The sequence below is a fragment of the Centruroides vittatus genome, unplaced genomic scaffold (genome assembly GCF_030686945.1).
Source record: "Centruroides vittatus isolate TY-2023 unplaced genomic scaffold, ASM3068694v2 scaffold_769, whole genome shotgun sequence".
NCBI lineage: Eukaryota > Metazoa > Arthropoda > Arachnida > Scorpiones > Buthidae > Centruroides > Centruroides vittatus.
Window position 1 is genome coordinate 4,174,897 of NW_027122717.1, and position 18,254 is coordinate 4,193,150.

Below are 18,254 nucleotides of genomic sequence, written 5' to 3' on the forward strand. Positions count from 1 at the left end.
TTTTCCTTATTCTAAATATAGATTATTTGAATACACTCAGATTCATTAATATTTAGCTTTATCACCAATTTTTAAATGATTGTTATTTTTCTGTAAGTGTTTACTGATGTGTTATAGATTTGTCCTCATTTTTAAAAGATTTTTATAATATGATTTTATTCTAATATTTTAAAATACAATCCTATTTAAAATTTTAACCAGTTATCTCACTATTCTAAATGACTATTCTTGTCTAATTTTTCTACTTTTATTTGACAAAGGAAATATAATGTATTTGAATCTTTCTACAAAAGTAATCTGAATATGGCTTCTTAAAAGTTCTTTCACGTGGGACTTATTTAAACTATAAGATATAAGTTTATAAAACAATATTTTCATTTAACCAAATCAGCTAAAATGAAAATTAACATATGTTTATCATAAGCATATCAAAAGCATATGTTTATCATATAATTTTCTTACATTATCAGGACTATTGAAGGCTTGTACAGAGTCCAGGGATAGAGTAGTCCCTTTTGCAATTGTTTTGAATGAGTGGAATATATAAAATGTTTCTTTATTAATTAACAAAAAGCAGTCTGAAAGATTTTATTTTTTGTTACTAAAATTAACATTAATTTATAGTGGTAGAAACAGCTACAGGCCCAAAGTTTTCCTCAAACCTTGGGAAAAAATCCCCATCTTTCCTCCCTCTCTATCTTTCAGTAATATGAAGCCAACAATGTACATAATTAAATCGTTATAAATGAATTAACCAGCTGCTAAAAGTGGTTTGATTAAGTTTAAAGAATGCTAATGTTTTTGACCAGGTTAATGGACTATCTTCACACATGGACAATTGAAAGTGACATCTCTGTCCACCCTTGAAAATGGCCCATTAACTGAATCAAAAACACCAGCGTTATTTAACTTCATCCATTGCTTAAAGTGCATTAATTCAGCTGACTAACAACAATGGCTAGCTCATCCTTGCCATTATGCTGAAATCATGTAATTAGTATTTGATTCTATAACGATAAAAATTGTCGATTAATCAATTAATACGTAAGATAACATCTGTGTTTAAGTTTCTATCTGGAACAGAATTAGATTATATATTGAACTCATTGTGACAGATTCAGGATTAAACAAAACAAATTTAAATACCATTTTTGTTTCTATCTTGTTCTATTTTAATGAATTAGACTTATTTTAACATTTCTTTCACATTAATTGTTGCATTCTCGAAAGTAAAATACCAAACTTTGAAATACAAAACGTCCATACGGTTACCATGGCAACATTCCCAAACTCACCAAACAAGCATCATCATTTTAATTAAAACTCCCGAATTCAATTAACGAGGCACGTGTTCATTTAATTACGATAAATTAACTAAGAAACTCCATCATCAGCTGCTTTAATGATATTCAATTTACGAAAATCAAACGAACTTACCAACATTTCCATCTTCGGTAGGATAACTCCGAATCAAAATGAATTGGAAGAAAAGCAATGACAACGCACAAAACTGCTGCTTTAATGACATAATTGACGTTTTTTTTCGCTTGCTAACTTCACATTAACCCTTCCTTAATTTAAAAACTCTCTCTAAAAACCAAACAGATCAGACGAAGTAAACCAATGACGTCATAAACTAGCGCCCTCTATCTAACGTAAATATATTTTTTAATTATGGAGCGTGCAGAATTTACGAAATATATTAACATTCTTTTTAATATATTCATTCGTATAATTTCACGTTCTAAATTTCATATAATAATTTTATTCGTATTTATAAATATACATAAAATAATTACACGAAAACGACGAATCATCAAAAACAAAAATACAATTTATGTTCTTATGGTCACTATGGAAACAATTCAAAATTATTTCATTTTAATTCTTATATACGTAATTTTTTTTTATTTTTTTTACAAAACTTTAAATAATCTTATGAAATTTTAATCATTTGTTTTTCATTTTTATTTTTTAATTCGCTTAATTTATTTCACGCTTTACTGCTTGACGCAACTGTTTACTGGAACGTTTCATAAGAGATCAGAAATTAAAAATAAAAAAAACCTCATTAATATTTTACTGACATAACAAGGAAAAACGATTGAAAAATTAAGATTAAAAATAAGAAATCAGTAATAATAGTAATAACAATTAAATTTGATATTTTTAAATAAACAGAACTTGTTATAGGCAATATTCTTGAACCAGAAAACTGTTATATTAATCATGAATAACAAATTTGTTTTATTTAACTTTCAAAATTACAGCTTAGTAAGCTTAACTAAATCTCCAATAAAATCTTTCTTTTAATAATAAAATCATTAATTTCACTTAAAAAAAATTAATTTCAAAATCTTTCCTTGTACATAAATAATCAAATTAAAAGTTGAACCTTTCCTTTATAAATGGTTAACTGACTTTTGTGTCTTCTCTCATCCCAAAAGTCAGCAAACAATTGTAAAGACTAAATTACTGCCTTGTTTGAAGATTTTACTATTTACAAGTTTTGCAGAAATGGCTAAAAAGTATGACATTTTTGTTCAATATACAAATTACAATGTTTTGACATAGCAAATTATAAATATTTAAAATTCTTTGATAGCTTGTCTGAGCAATTCACACAGTTAGCCAACTTTTGGATCACCCTGTGGTATATGTATATAATTTACATATGTTCATATAATGAAAGGTTTAATTTTAAAATGATTTTTTGTGTGTTGTAAATATATAAGATAAGTAAAAAAATTTACATAAATTAACCATTTGTTACTTATATCTATACATAGTAAATAATTAGCTTCATGCCTATTATTTCCATGCTACATTAATTGCTTTGCACACTTAAAGCTCATTAAATAATTACACATATTGCCAAGGGTACTATTTATTTCCATGCTATAGTAAAATTCTGTATTTTTCCGCACGAGGAACCTTGTTGATAACTAATCTTCCGTCGTAACTCAACGAAGCAAACAACCAGGGATCTGCACTGGACCATTCTGTGGAATAAACACTATCTTCGTGCTCTTCATAAGTAGCAATGACACCATCCTGAAACACTTTCCTATAAAGCAAAGAAAATTTTAATTATTATTATTATTCAATTATGATATTTAATAGATAAATGAAATGAGCATTTATTGCTATATACACATATATATAAAATAAACTGTGTAACCTATATTTTGTAATATTTCTGCATAACTAGTAGTAATAATATTCACTTCATTTCATACAATATATTATGTAATATGTTAAATTAACATAAACAAATATATAGAATGGCTGAAAGTCAGTTAACCATTCTAAAGACTAAATTGCTGTCTTATTCAACATACACATTTTTTTGCCAATTTTGTCAAAGAAAAATGCCCCATTCTACACTTAGTCATTCACAAATATACCTGAAAAACAAGATTAACTGACTTTCAGTCTCTGCTGTGTATAGTGTAAGAAGCTACATTAAAAGAAATCCCATAAAATAAAATTTATTATTCATATAGAATTAATTTTGAAACTTTTATAATAAGATACTGAAAAAAATATGTTTGATTTTATTGCCATTTTTCCTTATAAAACACTTAAGGCTATATAGATATTATGTAATTGTTTAGGAAAACCAGTATAGATAATTAGCTATTCACATAAATTAATGCATTTTTTTTATACTCAATTTTCCTTGACATATTTTATTACATCCTGTTATTCTTATAAGTGTTTAATGTAAAAGTATACTGTTAAAATCAACAAATTAATGTATAAACCAATAAACAAAATAAGCCCTAACTTTCAATCTAAAGAAGTATTTTAAATTCTTTTAGTAATTTAAAAATAATGTAAATTTCTCTCTCAAATTCTATTTTTGATTTTAATTTTGTCTAAATTCAATTTTATAATTTATATTTTATTGATAGAATTTGAAATTCATTATAAACATTAAATCATTTTAGATTTAATATTTATAATATTAAATATTATAAACATTAAATATTATAATATTGAATATTATAAAATAAAATATTAAAAAATTATATTAATTTATTTATTCTGTTATTATTATTTAAAATAAAGAAAACAATTCTATTGAAAGTAATAAAGTTTTAATAAAATTGTATTTATTTCCAAATTATAATAATCATAACTATAATTATTTTTAATTAATGATTCATTTGATTCAATTAAGTTTCTTTAAAAATTTCACCAGTAAATATTTATGTAAAAACAAATCACTTTCAAAATGTTAAAAAAATATTTTAAAACAAATTTAACTTAAAAGTGGCAAAATAAGATCCAAGTTTTTGAGACTTGATCAATTTAATAACAGGATTATTTTTGTATTGTATAGATCAATAATTCTCAAAATTATTTGATCATTGAACTACTTAAACTGAGAAGGAGAATAATAAAATAAAATAATAATAAAAATAATAATTGCATTATCATCATTGTTTAAAATACAGAAATGTTAAGTATACTTTAAAATAGTAGTTGAATTTTTTTAAGTAACAACACATAATACAAGTTATTTTAATTGTAGCCTGTTTATTTATACACAATTTTTTAAAATCATATTTATGTCTTTTCCTATATAGACTATTTAAAATAGTCTTATAGGAATTTTGTTTCCATTTTAGAATTAATGAAAGTTATTTTTAATAGTGAATCAACTATGCATTTTACATATAGTATTATAGTATACATTTTACATATGTATTTATGAAAAACATTGATTAAAGGATTGTTTACTACAATTATCTTATACAGGTGTATGCATTTATTGATACTAATATTATGTTCCCTTCACTGTTTTTATAGTGTATTCTTAATTTTTTCCTTGCTTTTCACATGTGAATTTATCTTAATAGAAAAGTAGTGTGGAATTTCCTGATACATGTGGTTCCACTTTGACATGCTTTCTTTGCAGATTCCTGCCTTAAGGAGGTCATTCGTTTGCCTTCTGAGGTCAGGCAAGTAACTATATGGGATACAGTATTGCTTCACTTTGATAGGGTGCTCCAAAACTAACTCAACTCTTCGTCTGACCTTCCAAATGGCCCTTAATTAGTTTAAATGCCTACACTTATCACACTGCCTTGCCAGATGCCCTTTCTCCCCATACGCATAACACCTTCTATTGTCCCATCCATTTTCTTTCAGGGTTTCCATTTCCCTTCATGCACTCAGTTAATGATGCAACCAACTCCCTCAATGCCCGAATTTGGCCCTCAAGCTCTGCCATACAGCTGCTCACTCTGTCTTTCTTCTCAGAGCACAAACCCCTATGTTCTGAATTCGTGCATACCTCATTCATTATCCTTTTCTGCACACCACCTCAATCTTCTCCTCTTCCTCTGCCCTACATATCACTTGGTCCAAGGTTTTCAGATAACTTTGCATCACCTGTCTCCGGATGTCAACGACCAAACCCCTCAAAAAACACTTCTTCACAGCGTTATCCTGGAGCATAGCCAAGTTGCCGTTTTGAGCTACAGCATGTGAGAACAATAACCTTATCTGTATCACGTACAGTACTTGCAGACTTTTTTCCCCTTTCTTTTGAGGTATTTTTAAGACTTGATTGAAGGAATCTTGTTCTTTGTCCCTCTGATTAAAGCATTTAATGAGGCCTGTTTTTATCTCCTCATAACTAATCCCTCAGATTGAAAAACACTGACAGTGGTTTACCCTTAAGCCTAGACTGAATGACAGTGATTTTTACTGCCTCCTCCCAACTGGTAAGGGATGCTACATTTTCCTCCATTTGGTAGAAGTGGCATATATCCAAAACATCGCCAGGCAAGTTCATAAAACATGGGATCATCCCCATGAACCCAGTAACAATGGGGACACTACTGACCTCCTCCATCGCCATTCCAGATTGTCCTACCAAATCGTGACTTTCCATCAGGAACAATAAATAAACAAAAACCAAAAGTATGGCAGCACCAAGTCAAATACAGTATACAAACAACAGGGCCTGGAACATGAACCGGATGAAACGAAGAGGAAAGAAAGGGACATATGCTGAACCAACTATTCACAATGATTAATCACGACCTTGTCATGGATGCCAATGTAGGTACTCCTGTAGCATGTGGTCTGCGGGGTTCAAAGAACAGTCAAACCGAATAGTCGGCGTAACAGCGTAGTTTTGTAAACAAAAGTTTATTTGAGAACAAATACGCGACTAATGAACAAATACAGGATTCAAAGTTCGATTGCATAACAATATGATTCCCAATTCGCTCTCTCCTGACCTTCCTTCCTTATGTGAAACCCTCCTTTCTCCCGACAGACCGTACAAAAACCGATAACACTAAAGCCCTGGTCACACTATGCGATTTCCAGCCGCGCGGGCGACTGCAACCGCGACGGCTGTTCCCGTTAACTGGTAATCCCCCCTCGAAAACCGGCGCGACTGCAACCACAACTAGAAACAAAAAGTTTGTTCTACTGGCGACGGTTGCAAACGCGCATCCAATCAGAAAACGTCTTTGTGCCACGTCATACTTTGTGTTGTATATTTGTCAACATATCTTGATTATAACATTTGTATTAACTCAGTTTCAGTACATTTAAATGCTATATTTGATATAAATCAAATCTGAATTTATAAAAGTTATTGTTAGATTTATTTTAAAAAGTTTGATTACTTTTAATAATATACAATTGAATAAAATAAATGCTTATATAAAAGAAAAAAATATATCGATTATAAATGAATTAAATCATTCAAGCTTTCCTCTAAACAACACTTACCCTCAAATATTCACTTTTATAAGATTGATAAATAGCATCCAAAACTTCTGGGATAATGACTGATATCGAATTATGGGCCACTCTAAATTGATATGCCAAACTACGAAACGTTTCTCCTAAATTATATATAAGTATTGGTATTCATACGGATATATCCCCTATAACCTACGGCATCCGAAAGCCTTAATTCATTCATCAGCTGGTGAAAGAAAGCACGATTGTTTAGCCCGTTGATTTTCATTTCGTCAAGTTTTAACCCAGCATGAACGTTTTTTCTTATTTTTCTCTTCGTATATTCTCGCCAGCTCTAACAAAATTATCGCCTTTTTTCTTTTATTCATTCCAGAAAAGGAACTGCTTGCTATTTTAATAAGAAAAGTAGCTAAAATTCCGTAAATACTCTGAAGTAGAACGTAAAATGTCGGTAAACTCACGAAAGTAGACAAAAACAAGCTACTGTAATTTTATTGGTTTATTATAGGGTCACGTGTTCCGAGTTGCAACGTCAACGAACAATGTGTGACCACGAGAAGACGCGCGCGACTCGCGCTTGTTGCAGTTGCGGTCGCCTGCGCGGCTGGAAATCGCATAGTGTGACCAGGGCTTAAGGTAACACCAAATAAACAGTTGGGGAAAAAATTATACAATAATACATACAACATTTTCTTTGAATCAAAAACTCATTGGTCAGCGTACTATAGTTCATCCTTTACCCTACTTGGATGGCGATCTTTTTTTTTCGTTTACATATTGCCTCAATGAAAATGGATTCCCTTCCAATCCAAGATTTCTTCAATCTTTGGATGATTGGTTCTCTTATACCTCTTTCCTAGTCCTCCATAACCTGCGGCATCCTCCAGTCATTCATGTATGAAGAAATCCCACAAACAAAAAGCCTCCTCACGTGGGTTACCCTTATTTTTATACCACCAACCAGCGGATGTCGCGCCGTCACATGTGCCCGCACTTTGGGCCAATCACCATATCCACACTCTGCCAGCAGAGAACTGCCGGTACCAAGGAAGGAAACGGAGAGGGATCTGCACAAGAACAGACATGTGACAAATAGAAAACAAACAAAAAATAAAGTAAAAATAATATACATAAATAGCCATGAAGCACTACAGGTCTCTTGGAATCCTAAATACAGTGGAGCATGCCAATATGACCACCTCTGTAACATGATCATCTTCCTATAGTGACCAATTTTATTTGGCCTGAAATACTCAATAGATTTTGCAAACACTTTTTCTCTGTATAGTGACCATTGTTATACAGTAGAGACTCATAAATTGGAACCCCGGTAATCGGCACGATTTTCAGTTGGACTGTGTCGTGCTGAATCGAACGTTTTTGATACTAAATTTACTTCTAAAGTATAATTTTCATGTTTTTATATTTTTCAATATATTTATTTTGTTTGTACAAAATGCAGAAATAATTTTTAACGATACGATAGCCTCGATTATTATTATAAAAATTTTCGTTAGGCTTAAAATTGACAAAAATTCAACACAAAGCGACACGCAATGGAGAAAAATTTGAACATCGGACAGGTTAATATATTTTTTCGTACATAATCCGTAATCGGAACAAATCCCTAATCTGAACAACCCCAGTCCCCAATTGATTCCGATTTTCGGTTAACTACTGTATATCCAATTTTCCTGAAATATAACCTGTTAAAATGACCACTTTACTGAAAAAAGCTGGTGGGTTGTGAGTTTTTGGGTTACTGGTGTGGACAATAAGGAATTCTACTTGCAGGTCAAAATCTGCCTCCCACATGTAGTAGTACTGAGGCTCTATAAGCAAATACTATGCAACTTCAAAATTAATTAATGTCTTTAAGAATCCTTCTGTGAATTGTTTTGTCTGTTCAATATGAGCTCCTTGCTGTTTGGCAACAAACTTACATCACCATTTCCATGAGTCAAACATTTGTTTACATCTTTCAGAGGTTACATTTGACCATTTGTCTTTAAGTACTTTCTAAATACCACTCGGAGTTGTAGTATGTCAGTGGAAAAGTTGTTTAAGGAATCCAAAACTGAAGAAGTCTGAAGGGCTGATGTCTGGTGATTCAGTAAGACTATCCCATTTTTTTTATATAATCAAGACCTGTTGAAGCTTTAAGATATTTGAGATACTCCTCAGTTTCCTTTGCAGTGTGAGAAGAGGCTTTGTCATGATAGAACACAACTTTGCCCATCTCTCCTAGATACATGCAAAGAACTTTTCTTTCTAAATATGGCTTAAGTACATTGCTGATATATTAGTCAAAATTTACATTATAGAAATATACAAATATAGAAGCTTGATATCATCAAATTAAAATTTGTCCCTGACGCGGCATATCCTATCCAATCTAAAACTGTCATGAAAAAGCAGAGAAAATTTACTATGATGCTAATTAAGATTTTTAAAAATCAGAAATAACTGCTAAAGAAATGCAAAGCAGCTTTTTATGCTTTAATTCAATTTTGTTATATTAATTTGATTATACTGTTTTTACTCAAACAACAAATTAGACCAATCAAATTTGATTAGTCCAATTTCCACCACAACATTAGCCTATGTAGAAATCTTTAATGGCATTTATCAGTAACAGGGGAGAAAATGTATACTAATTTAAATTTTTTTTCTAAATTTCTTTTAAGTTTTAAGAATTTGCCAAAAAATTAATCTTGTTTTTTCAAAATGATTAAATGACATATTAATTTTCAAAAATAAAAAAGAAAAAATGTTTTTTTTGCCCAAAAATAGTCTCAATTTTTTCCTGTCTTAATTTTCATAAAGTTGTCTAACTGGGAGGACTCTAGATCAATGTGGCACACTATTTCCTATTTTGGAGGAAGTTCTGGTTCATTTTCTTGTTTTTTGAGCAGTGTGTCTAAAGTTTTTAATTTTTTTCTTACCCGCCATATTAGACCTACTGGTGGGATAATTATCCTACTTGGCTACCAAAAAAGTTACAAAAAAAAAAAAGAGTTAAAAATCTCATTAACACTCTATTGCAACTGGAAGTGGCTCACCTATTATACAGGGTGGTCCACAGAAAAGTAGCCCACCAATAGACATGAAGAATGAACAAGTGGACTGCTTGTCTAAAGCTTTATTGACTTACCCACAGAACAGATGCTGAAAGTGATTACCGTCCATGTCTATGCACCTCTGGGCATAAACCCTGTAGATTGTTAACTGGTCATAAACTTTTTAAGAATTTATCTTCAGAGGGAGGAAAAATCATAGGTAATAATATTGTGTTTCTAATCTATCAGATAATTTAACCTAAAAACATTAAATGGAAAGGTTTGGAATTTTTTTCTATAGTCATTATTTTGTTGAAAATAATAAATTATCAACCTCCAGAAGAGGGTGCAGCTACATCCTGTGCACCTTCTCTAAATCTGCCATTGACATAATCATCTTCTTCATAAGTTCAAATAAGAATAAGAAAAAAAAACAATTGAATCAAAGGTATTTGAGACAATACAATAAATGCCATATTGCCTCAAACAATTTAAGACATACTCCACTTCAAAAAAAAATTAGATTCTAATTAGAAATAAAAATTAAATATAGTTTTAAAAAGTTTATTAAAAAGTCAAAATGTAAATAATATATTTGAAACAAATTATAATTAACAAAACTTAAAAAAAAAACACATGAAATTCTGCAAAATTTTCATTCGTGTTTGAACAGTTGCCACTTTTTCAAAATTGCTGACCTGGACATTTTATAATTAGGATATTATAATTAAAGATAAAAAAAATTAGGTTTTTTTATTGTGAATAGAAAATAAATATTTTTTTTATTAGAAGGTAAACATGTACAGTACAGTATATACTGTATTATATTATTAAAGTAATACAATAATCACATGTGGCATATCCAAGAATAATTAATAACATTCCAATGTTGATGTTAATTGCAAAAATAATACATAAAAGTAAGAATAATAAATAACAACACATACCAACAATAATAATATTAAGTTACAAAAGATACATTGTATTTGATACAATATATAATATAAATACAAGGTGTTGCAGCTGGAGTTGCCCAGACATGCGATTCCCGCCTTTTTCGGTTATAACAGAAGTTTTGTAATTCAAATTGGTAGCCGTTACAAAGTTTGTTGGAAAGCGACTGTTGGAGAATGTCAGTTAGGAAACTGCTGTTTGTTTGAAATCTATGATCAGCGATTGGCTGGCAGAGATTGTACATTGGCCGGACAAGCTGGAGGCATCTGACACTGATTGGTGGAGCAGATTCGAACTCCGACGAGTATAAAAGCATCAACTCTAGGTGGGAAAAGGTTCCCTTTGAACTTGGAAAGAGAGAGCTTTTTTTGGACTAACAAGTGCTAGGTGTGCTAAAAGGACTCGAGGACTTACTGCAGATACATCTGTGCAAGAAAGGTCACAAGGTGTTCTTCCAACGGACCTGTTACGGATTCAGTGACTGTCCGAACTCTTAGTTGTACATGTTTGAAAATTTGTTAATCACCATATCGTTGTTTTCTGTCGTCGTGAACTTTGTAACCTTTGTAATATTCATTGTTAATATAAATGTTTGTGTTATTGTCAACTATACGTAGCGAACACCCGTTTTTGAATTTGACTCGAGGTATGCGCTATGTCATTTTACAGCCGAGAACTGAACAATGCACATGTCAGTTTTAAACCAGTTAGGGACTTGTGTTGGAACAAACCTAATATTTGCCAGAGATATTTGCAAGTTAGAATTTTAAAAGTACATTTTCTGTCACTCTTAGCCTAGGGGTAAGTTTGGGTGGCGGGTGTGAAGTTAGTCTTTAATTGTTAAAATAAAATACTGGCAAATATTTTTATAAATTTATTTTGTTTCATCATAATTTCACAATTTCTACGAAACTGGACAAATTAATATTTAATCCAGACCATAAATTTAAAAACCGGCTTGTCCAGGTGAGAATCGGCCTGACAGCAACACTATGTTTGAAGAATGACAAAAAATATTCTGAATTTAAAAAACAACTTGAATTTAAAATGCACTCCAATTTTAAGTTCAGTGTACAAAAATATGTATTGAATTTAAAGCAATATATGCATTTAAAAAATTTTTTAAATTACTAAAGTATACTAATTTTTGATATTTTCTATTTGAAATTATTAAATTTATAATTAAATTACAGTAGAGCATCGATTATCCAACTCAATTGGGGACTGGGGTTGGTCGGATAACTGAAAAGTCGGATAACCGAAAAGTATGAAAAAATACATTATTAGTATAGTGTATTAGGCCTGGTTTAAATACTAGCCTCCCTTTCATGGTCGAGCCAGTGCTGCCAGCTAAAACATGCAAAAATTTAACAAAAATAATATTAAAGTAGCCAAGACATAACCAAATATTGTAGCGCCACATCACTAGCGGACATTTGAATTTGCCGACTAGAACGCGGTCGGTTAACCGATAAGTCGGTTAATCGGGGGTCGGATAATCGATGCTCTACTGTATTTATAAATTTCAAAATTTAATAAATATAAAGATTTAAAATAAACTAATTTAATAATTTCAAGGGAATTTTCTAATATATTTCCTATTACATTTCAAACAATGAAAAATAAATAAGCAAAACAGTTTATGATCATATTAATTAATGGTTAATGTTACCTTAGGATCCAAAATGGTGGCGGTGAGATTTTTTCCCTGCTTCGGAGACTACTACGGAGAAAAAAATTTTCCCTAGAGTCGTGACGTCGACGCTGTTGAGAATTTTTCCCCGTTCGGTTTCGACGCTGCGTTTGACGTGGCCGAGTTTCCTGTAACCTCGAAACGGACGGTAGTGTGTATTTGCGACAGTAGAGGGAGCTTTTTCGTAGCGTCGTGCGAGAGTAAAATCAGCGGGAAATACGTAGGGGTGTTACGAATGAATATGCAAATGCATGATCTACGACGTGATTCTGTTCCTTTTCGGGCAATTTTATGCAAATTGACTAGTTTCCAGTTGGAATCGTTTGCTGTAGTGTTGCGACGAATTGCGTATTGGAATAATTGCTGTTTTATTTTGTTACGATATTTCATTCTCACACAATTTATTATCGGTAAACGTATAGTTTATTTGCAATTGTTCGATAATGAGTAGTTTTGCAGATTTGAGTTGCAACGACGAATTTTGGTCGAAATGCACCACCCGTGATTTCTCCATGTTAATTGAAGACGACTTTTTGGAACCAGGTTTGCCTCCCAGTATCGATAACGCATTGAAATTTGCTGTAAAATTAGGCATACAGCCGACCGAGTCCGTTTGCATTCATTGCGATTCTTTATGCAAATTATACTATCGGAGTAATAGAGAAAGCTGTTTCTTGCGATGTAGTAAGTGCGGAACAAAGACCTCTGCCTTTGATGGAACATTTAAAAGTAAATTTGGCCACATTTCTTGGAGTTGCATTCTGTCGTTTATATGGCACTAACTATGTCTGGAATGTATGGCGACGACCTCGGCGATTGCGGCAGGCAAATCCAGAAAAACGGGAGTCGATTGGTCCAATCACATACGGTTGGTATTGCTTATAGCTTTGAGTAATTTGACATCGTTTAAAAAAGGAGTGCCGAATAAAACGGTGGAAATCGACGAGACCGTAATATGTAAAAGAAAGTACGAGAAAGGGCGTATATTTAAAAATATGTTCGGAAAGGAAAAAAAGATAGGAAGAAGCAGACAACCACCATCGAAAAGTGAGTAAAAAAATTCTTTTTTTTTATTGTTTATTTCGGTTAATATCCGCGGAGTGTGCAGAGAAATTTCAAGATGGCGGCCGGAAACGCAGCCATCTTGAATCGAGGGAAAATTTTTTCCCCGTCGCAGTCTCCAACGTAGGGAAAAATTTCCCCCGCCGCCATTTTGGATCCTAGGGTAACATTAACCTAATTAATAATATACATATTTGATTTCAATTTGCAGTTTTTCTTACTTGTCTTGATCGCCATCATCTACCGATGATGTTTCTTCGTCTTCTAGTAAATGTCCAAAAGGTTCTGAAGAAATTGAGGCAACCCGCGATAATATTACACGAGAGTCGCTGCTTGAAGTTAAAACTAATTGGTCATGAAAATGATTATAACGAATAGTCCAAATCCTGAAATATTTTAATTACTTCTTTAATAGCTAATAGAAAAATAATTCAATTTCAAAATGTTCTTTTATTTATTAAATTAAATTAAAACTAATAATACTTTTAATATTATAAAGCACTCAGCAAATCATTATAGATATACGTACTTAACACCTTACTCTTGCCGAGAAAAAATATATTTATTTGCAACAAACAAACAAACGTTTTCAGCCTGCTTCACAGGCCATCTTCAGGCTTGGAATACATTTGAAATTAAAATTCCATCCATGGAATACAAAAATTCAAATTCAAAATTAAATAAGGTACAATCAAAATAAAATATTGAATAACTAACATAAAGCAAAAAATAACAAAAAATATATAAAAATGTAACAAATGAATACGTAAGCATTAATAAATGCAAATTTCTAAGACATACAATAAAACCATTATATTGATTGGTTAGAGCCCTTATTAAACTTCTTAACCATAAACTTCCATGCAGAGGGAAGACTTTCTGCGTCCCTCGCATTAAGACAGCCTTCTTGTAATCTACTTCTAAAAATCTGCAACTTTTCCGCTGTCAAGGCTAATGATGGAGACGATAAAGGATTTATGATGGCCGCCTCATTCCATTTGACCGTAGCTCCTGGCGCTTGCGCCATTTGGGACAAAACTGTTGCATTAGACCCCTTTCTGATATTATAACTATGCTCCTTGATTCTAATTCCTAAACTTCTAGTGGTTACTCCGATGTAATCTTTTTTAACGCCCAATTGCATGTTTTCATACGGAATTTTATAAACTCCTGCTTTCTCTTCTGCCTTTATAACATCTTTATCATTCCTGAGGATTTTGTATAAATTAGGGGCCCTTTTTATAAGCATCTTCGAACTTTTTCTGTGTGCTATTTCTTTCATGACTGTATTCATACTTTCATTATATGTAAACTTTACAAATTTATTGGGAGCATTCTTAAAACATCCTTTCTTGATGTTGTGTTCATATTTCTTAATTATTCCTAGAATTGTACTTTTTTGGTAACCTAGGGTCCTGGCTACATTTATTATTCTATCTATTTCTTTCGTCCTGTCTTGGGGCGTTAAAAAAGATTACATCGGAGTAACCACTAGAAGTTTAGGAATTAGAATCAAGGAGCATAGTTATAATATCAGAAAGGGGTCTAATGCAACAGTTTTGTCCCAAATGGCGCAAGCGCCAGGAGCTACGGTCAAATGGAATGAGGCGGCCATCATAAATCCTTTATCGTCTCCATCATTAGCCTTGACAGCGGAAAAGTTGCAGATTTTTAGAAGTAGATTACAAGAAGGCTGTCTTAATGCGAGGGACGCAGAAAGTCTTCCCTCTGCATGGAAGTTTATGGTTAAGAAGTTTAATAAGGGCTCTAACCAATCAATATAATGGTTTTATTGTATGTCTTAGAAATTTGCATTTATTAATGCTTACGTATTCATTTGTTACATTTTTATATATTTTTTGTTATTTTTTGCTTTATGTTAGTTATTCAATATTTTATTTTGATTGTACCTTATTTAATTTTGAATTTGAATTTTTGTATTCCATGGATGGAATTTTAATTTCAAATGTATTCCAAGCCTGAAGATGGCCTGTGAAGCAGGCTGAAAACGTTTGTTTGTTTGTTGCAAATAAATATATTTTTTCTCGGCAAGAGTAAGGTGTTAAGTACGTATATCAATAATACTTTTATTTAACATTATAATTATCATGGGAAAGAAAAAGAAATTTATGCATTCAATAAATTATCATTATTGTGGTAGCATTCATTTCATATTTTGTATAAGCCTATTTTATTTAGCATATATCTATTTACAGCTGTACAGTTATAAAATACAGTCAAACCCTTGACAATAACTACTGACAGGAAGAAAACATGGCCGTTGTTCAGAAGTGGTCATTAATGGGAGGTAAACTGAAAATTGCATGTAATACTTGAAGGAAAATGTAATTCATTACCTTTAACATTATACAAAAATCACAAAAAAAATTTGTACACAGGTCCTTTTTGAATGTGCAGAGAACACCTAAAAAAAACACACATCAGTCTTTTATTGCAGGCTATAACCTATATTGAAATAAGTAAAAAAAAAAAAGTGTCTTATGACAGTGATGATAATTTAAAAATTTCTCCAAATTCTTTTTTAAAAAACATCTAAAACACTGTTAGTCCTTGGTGTTGAAATTTAGTTACCACTGTCAGAAGATGACAATGTTACTTCTTTACATATTTTAACAGAAATCATAGCCTACAATAAATGATTGATTTACACTTGTGTTTTTAAGTTTTCTGCACATTCAAGAGGAACTTTTGTGCAAATTTTTTTTGCAATTGTCTAAAATGTTAAACTTAGTTAATCCTTGATGTTTTTTTAAGAAAAGTTTATTTTTTATGCCAATTTTATTAACCACACATAAAAACCAGTATCCAAAACTAGCCACCTTATCAATAATGACTAATTTTGTACAGTGCATTATTATTTCTATATCATTTTGAGGAGAGTGGCCATTGTGAAAAGATTAAAAGTAAGTTTTTTTAGCAGTTGGGGCATTGTTGGAAATGACCATTGTGTAGAGGTTATTTTGTATGCATTTTTGTTCAAATAGAAATGTTCCTGAAAAGTAGCCACTGTTTAGAGTGATTGTTATTGGCAGCTCACTATATTATCAAAAGTTTAAAGGTTTAAAAGTTGTATAATGTCAAAATAAATACAGTACAGTGCATTCTCTCTAATCCACACCAAATTTGTTTTTTCCACTAATGTTCAAGCCAAACTTTTAAAAAATTTGTATAGGTATGTTATTGACTATCTTCCGGTGTTGAGTATTGGGAAGTTATAAAAAATTCATAATTACTTTATAAAAAATGAAAAATTTGTAAAATTAATATATACTATACATTTTAATATAAATGTGCCAAATATTGTATAATTTTTTAAAATACAGTAGACCCATGTTGTACGAGTCACTTAAATACATGAGCCAATCACAGCCCGGCACTTGTGCAGTTTAGGGGCTATGGCTGTTTGAAACGTTTTTTTCCATAAAATTAATCAATTCTAGACTAATTTGACTCAACATTTCCAAATCACGTATAATTTTTTGGGAATAATCCAAACTATGCCATAAACCAGTGGTTCTTAACCAGGGTGCATGCACCTCAGGGGTCATGCACCCTCGGGGGTGCGAGAGAGCTTTCCAGGGGTGCAAAAGAAATTTAAAAAATATATACGAACAAGCAACCATATTCTCTACAAACCGTGGTACCCAGCAACATGGCATCCCCATGTCTTCACTCTCTACCATCTCACTTCTACACTCTCTACTCTACTGTCTCTCAGCACATTGTGCTTGTCATCAGTTGTCAGTACATGCAGTTAATGTAGTCACATTGTTACGTGCAGTACAGAAACTAGTTAAGACATGTTCGCATACCTTGAATAAAAACGTAAACAAAGTTTGTAACAATATTTACAGGTAACCCCGTATAACATGGCACTTCTATAGCACGGATTCACTCTAACATGGTTCTAGAATTGGATAAAAACTCTCGTACAACAAATATACACCATTTTTTAAGGGGGGTGCAAGACCAATAAAAAGGTTAAAAACAGCTGCTATAAACAAAAAATTGTAGGATTACTTGCCGAGTGTGCACCATTTGATGACGCCATTGCTTAAGCTTGTTTTCGTCACAGAGCAGCTTATCAAATGGTAGGCACGTTTCCTGATAAGTTATTTTTCTGCAAAAAATTTGCTGAACTTTGGAGATATCATTAATATAAATATAATTTTTATGGCAGTTGAATAATAAATGTTTTTTAGTAGGTCCAGTGCTCGTTTAAACTCAACTGTTTGTACAATATCCGCTATTGGTCCAGATTCGACCAATCCTGTCACGACACGAGTCGGCAATGACATTTTAGCATGTTATATGAACACAATTGCAATTTTTTTGCCATGTTATACGAATCCATGTTATATGAACACAATTGCAATTTTTTTGCCATGTTATACGAATCCATGTTATATGAACCCGTGTTATAGGGGGGTCTACTGTATACATATTTGTATTTAGTTCTTTATAACTTCCTTTTCTTTATACATAACTCTCCCCACTAATTTGAATTTTTCATTAATAAAAAGAACCCTGTACAATAATTAGATTAGCACGAGTGCACTGTACTTAAAATACAGAAAAAATCTGTTAACCAGGTATAAATCAAGTAAAAATCACCAGAAAAGATAAAGGGATTGCTAAGTGATATATTTGAACAACTAATCTTTGGAAACTTTTTCCAATGTTTTGTCAGAAAATATAATAATTACCAATGAATTAGGAGTTTTATATAA

The 18,254-nt window shown here is 31.6% G+C and overlaps 2 protein-coding genes across 2 annotated transcripts in view; both read right to left on the minus strand.

Annotated features, from left to right (window-relative positions):
• Positions 1 to 1,636, minus strand: part of LOC136989787 (acid sphingomyelinase-like phosphodiesterase 3b) — a 73,444-nt gene extending 71,808 nt beyond the window's left edge. The window contains exon 1 of the mRNA XM_067288060.1: positions 1,438 to 1,636. Coding sequence (XP_067144161.1) covers positions 1,438 to 1,528 — 91 coding nt within the window. The 5' untranslated portion in view covers positions 1,529 to 1,636. The remainder of the gene's footprint in view (positions 1 to 1,437) is intronic.
• Positions 1,637 to 2,230: 594 nt separating this feature from the next.
• Positions 2,231 to 18,254, minus strand: part of LOC136989794 (EARP and GARP complex-interacting protein 1) — a 45,386-nt gene continuing 29,362 nt past the window's right edge. The window contains exons 9-10 of the mRNA XM_067288068.1: positions 13,725 to 13,889; positions 2,231 to 3,067 (exon numbers count right to left, since the gene is read on the minus strand). Of these exons, the coding sequence (XP_067144169.1) occupies positions 2,899 to 3,067; positions 13,725 to 13,889 (334 nt within the window). The 3' untranslated portion in view covers positions 2,231 to 2,898. The remainder of the gene's footprint in view (positions 3,068 to 13,724; positions 13,890 to 18,254) is intronic.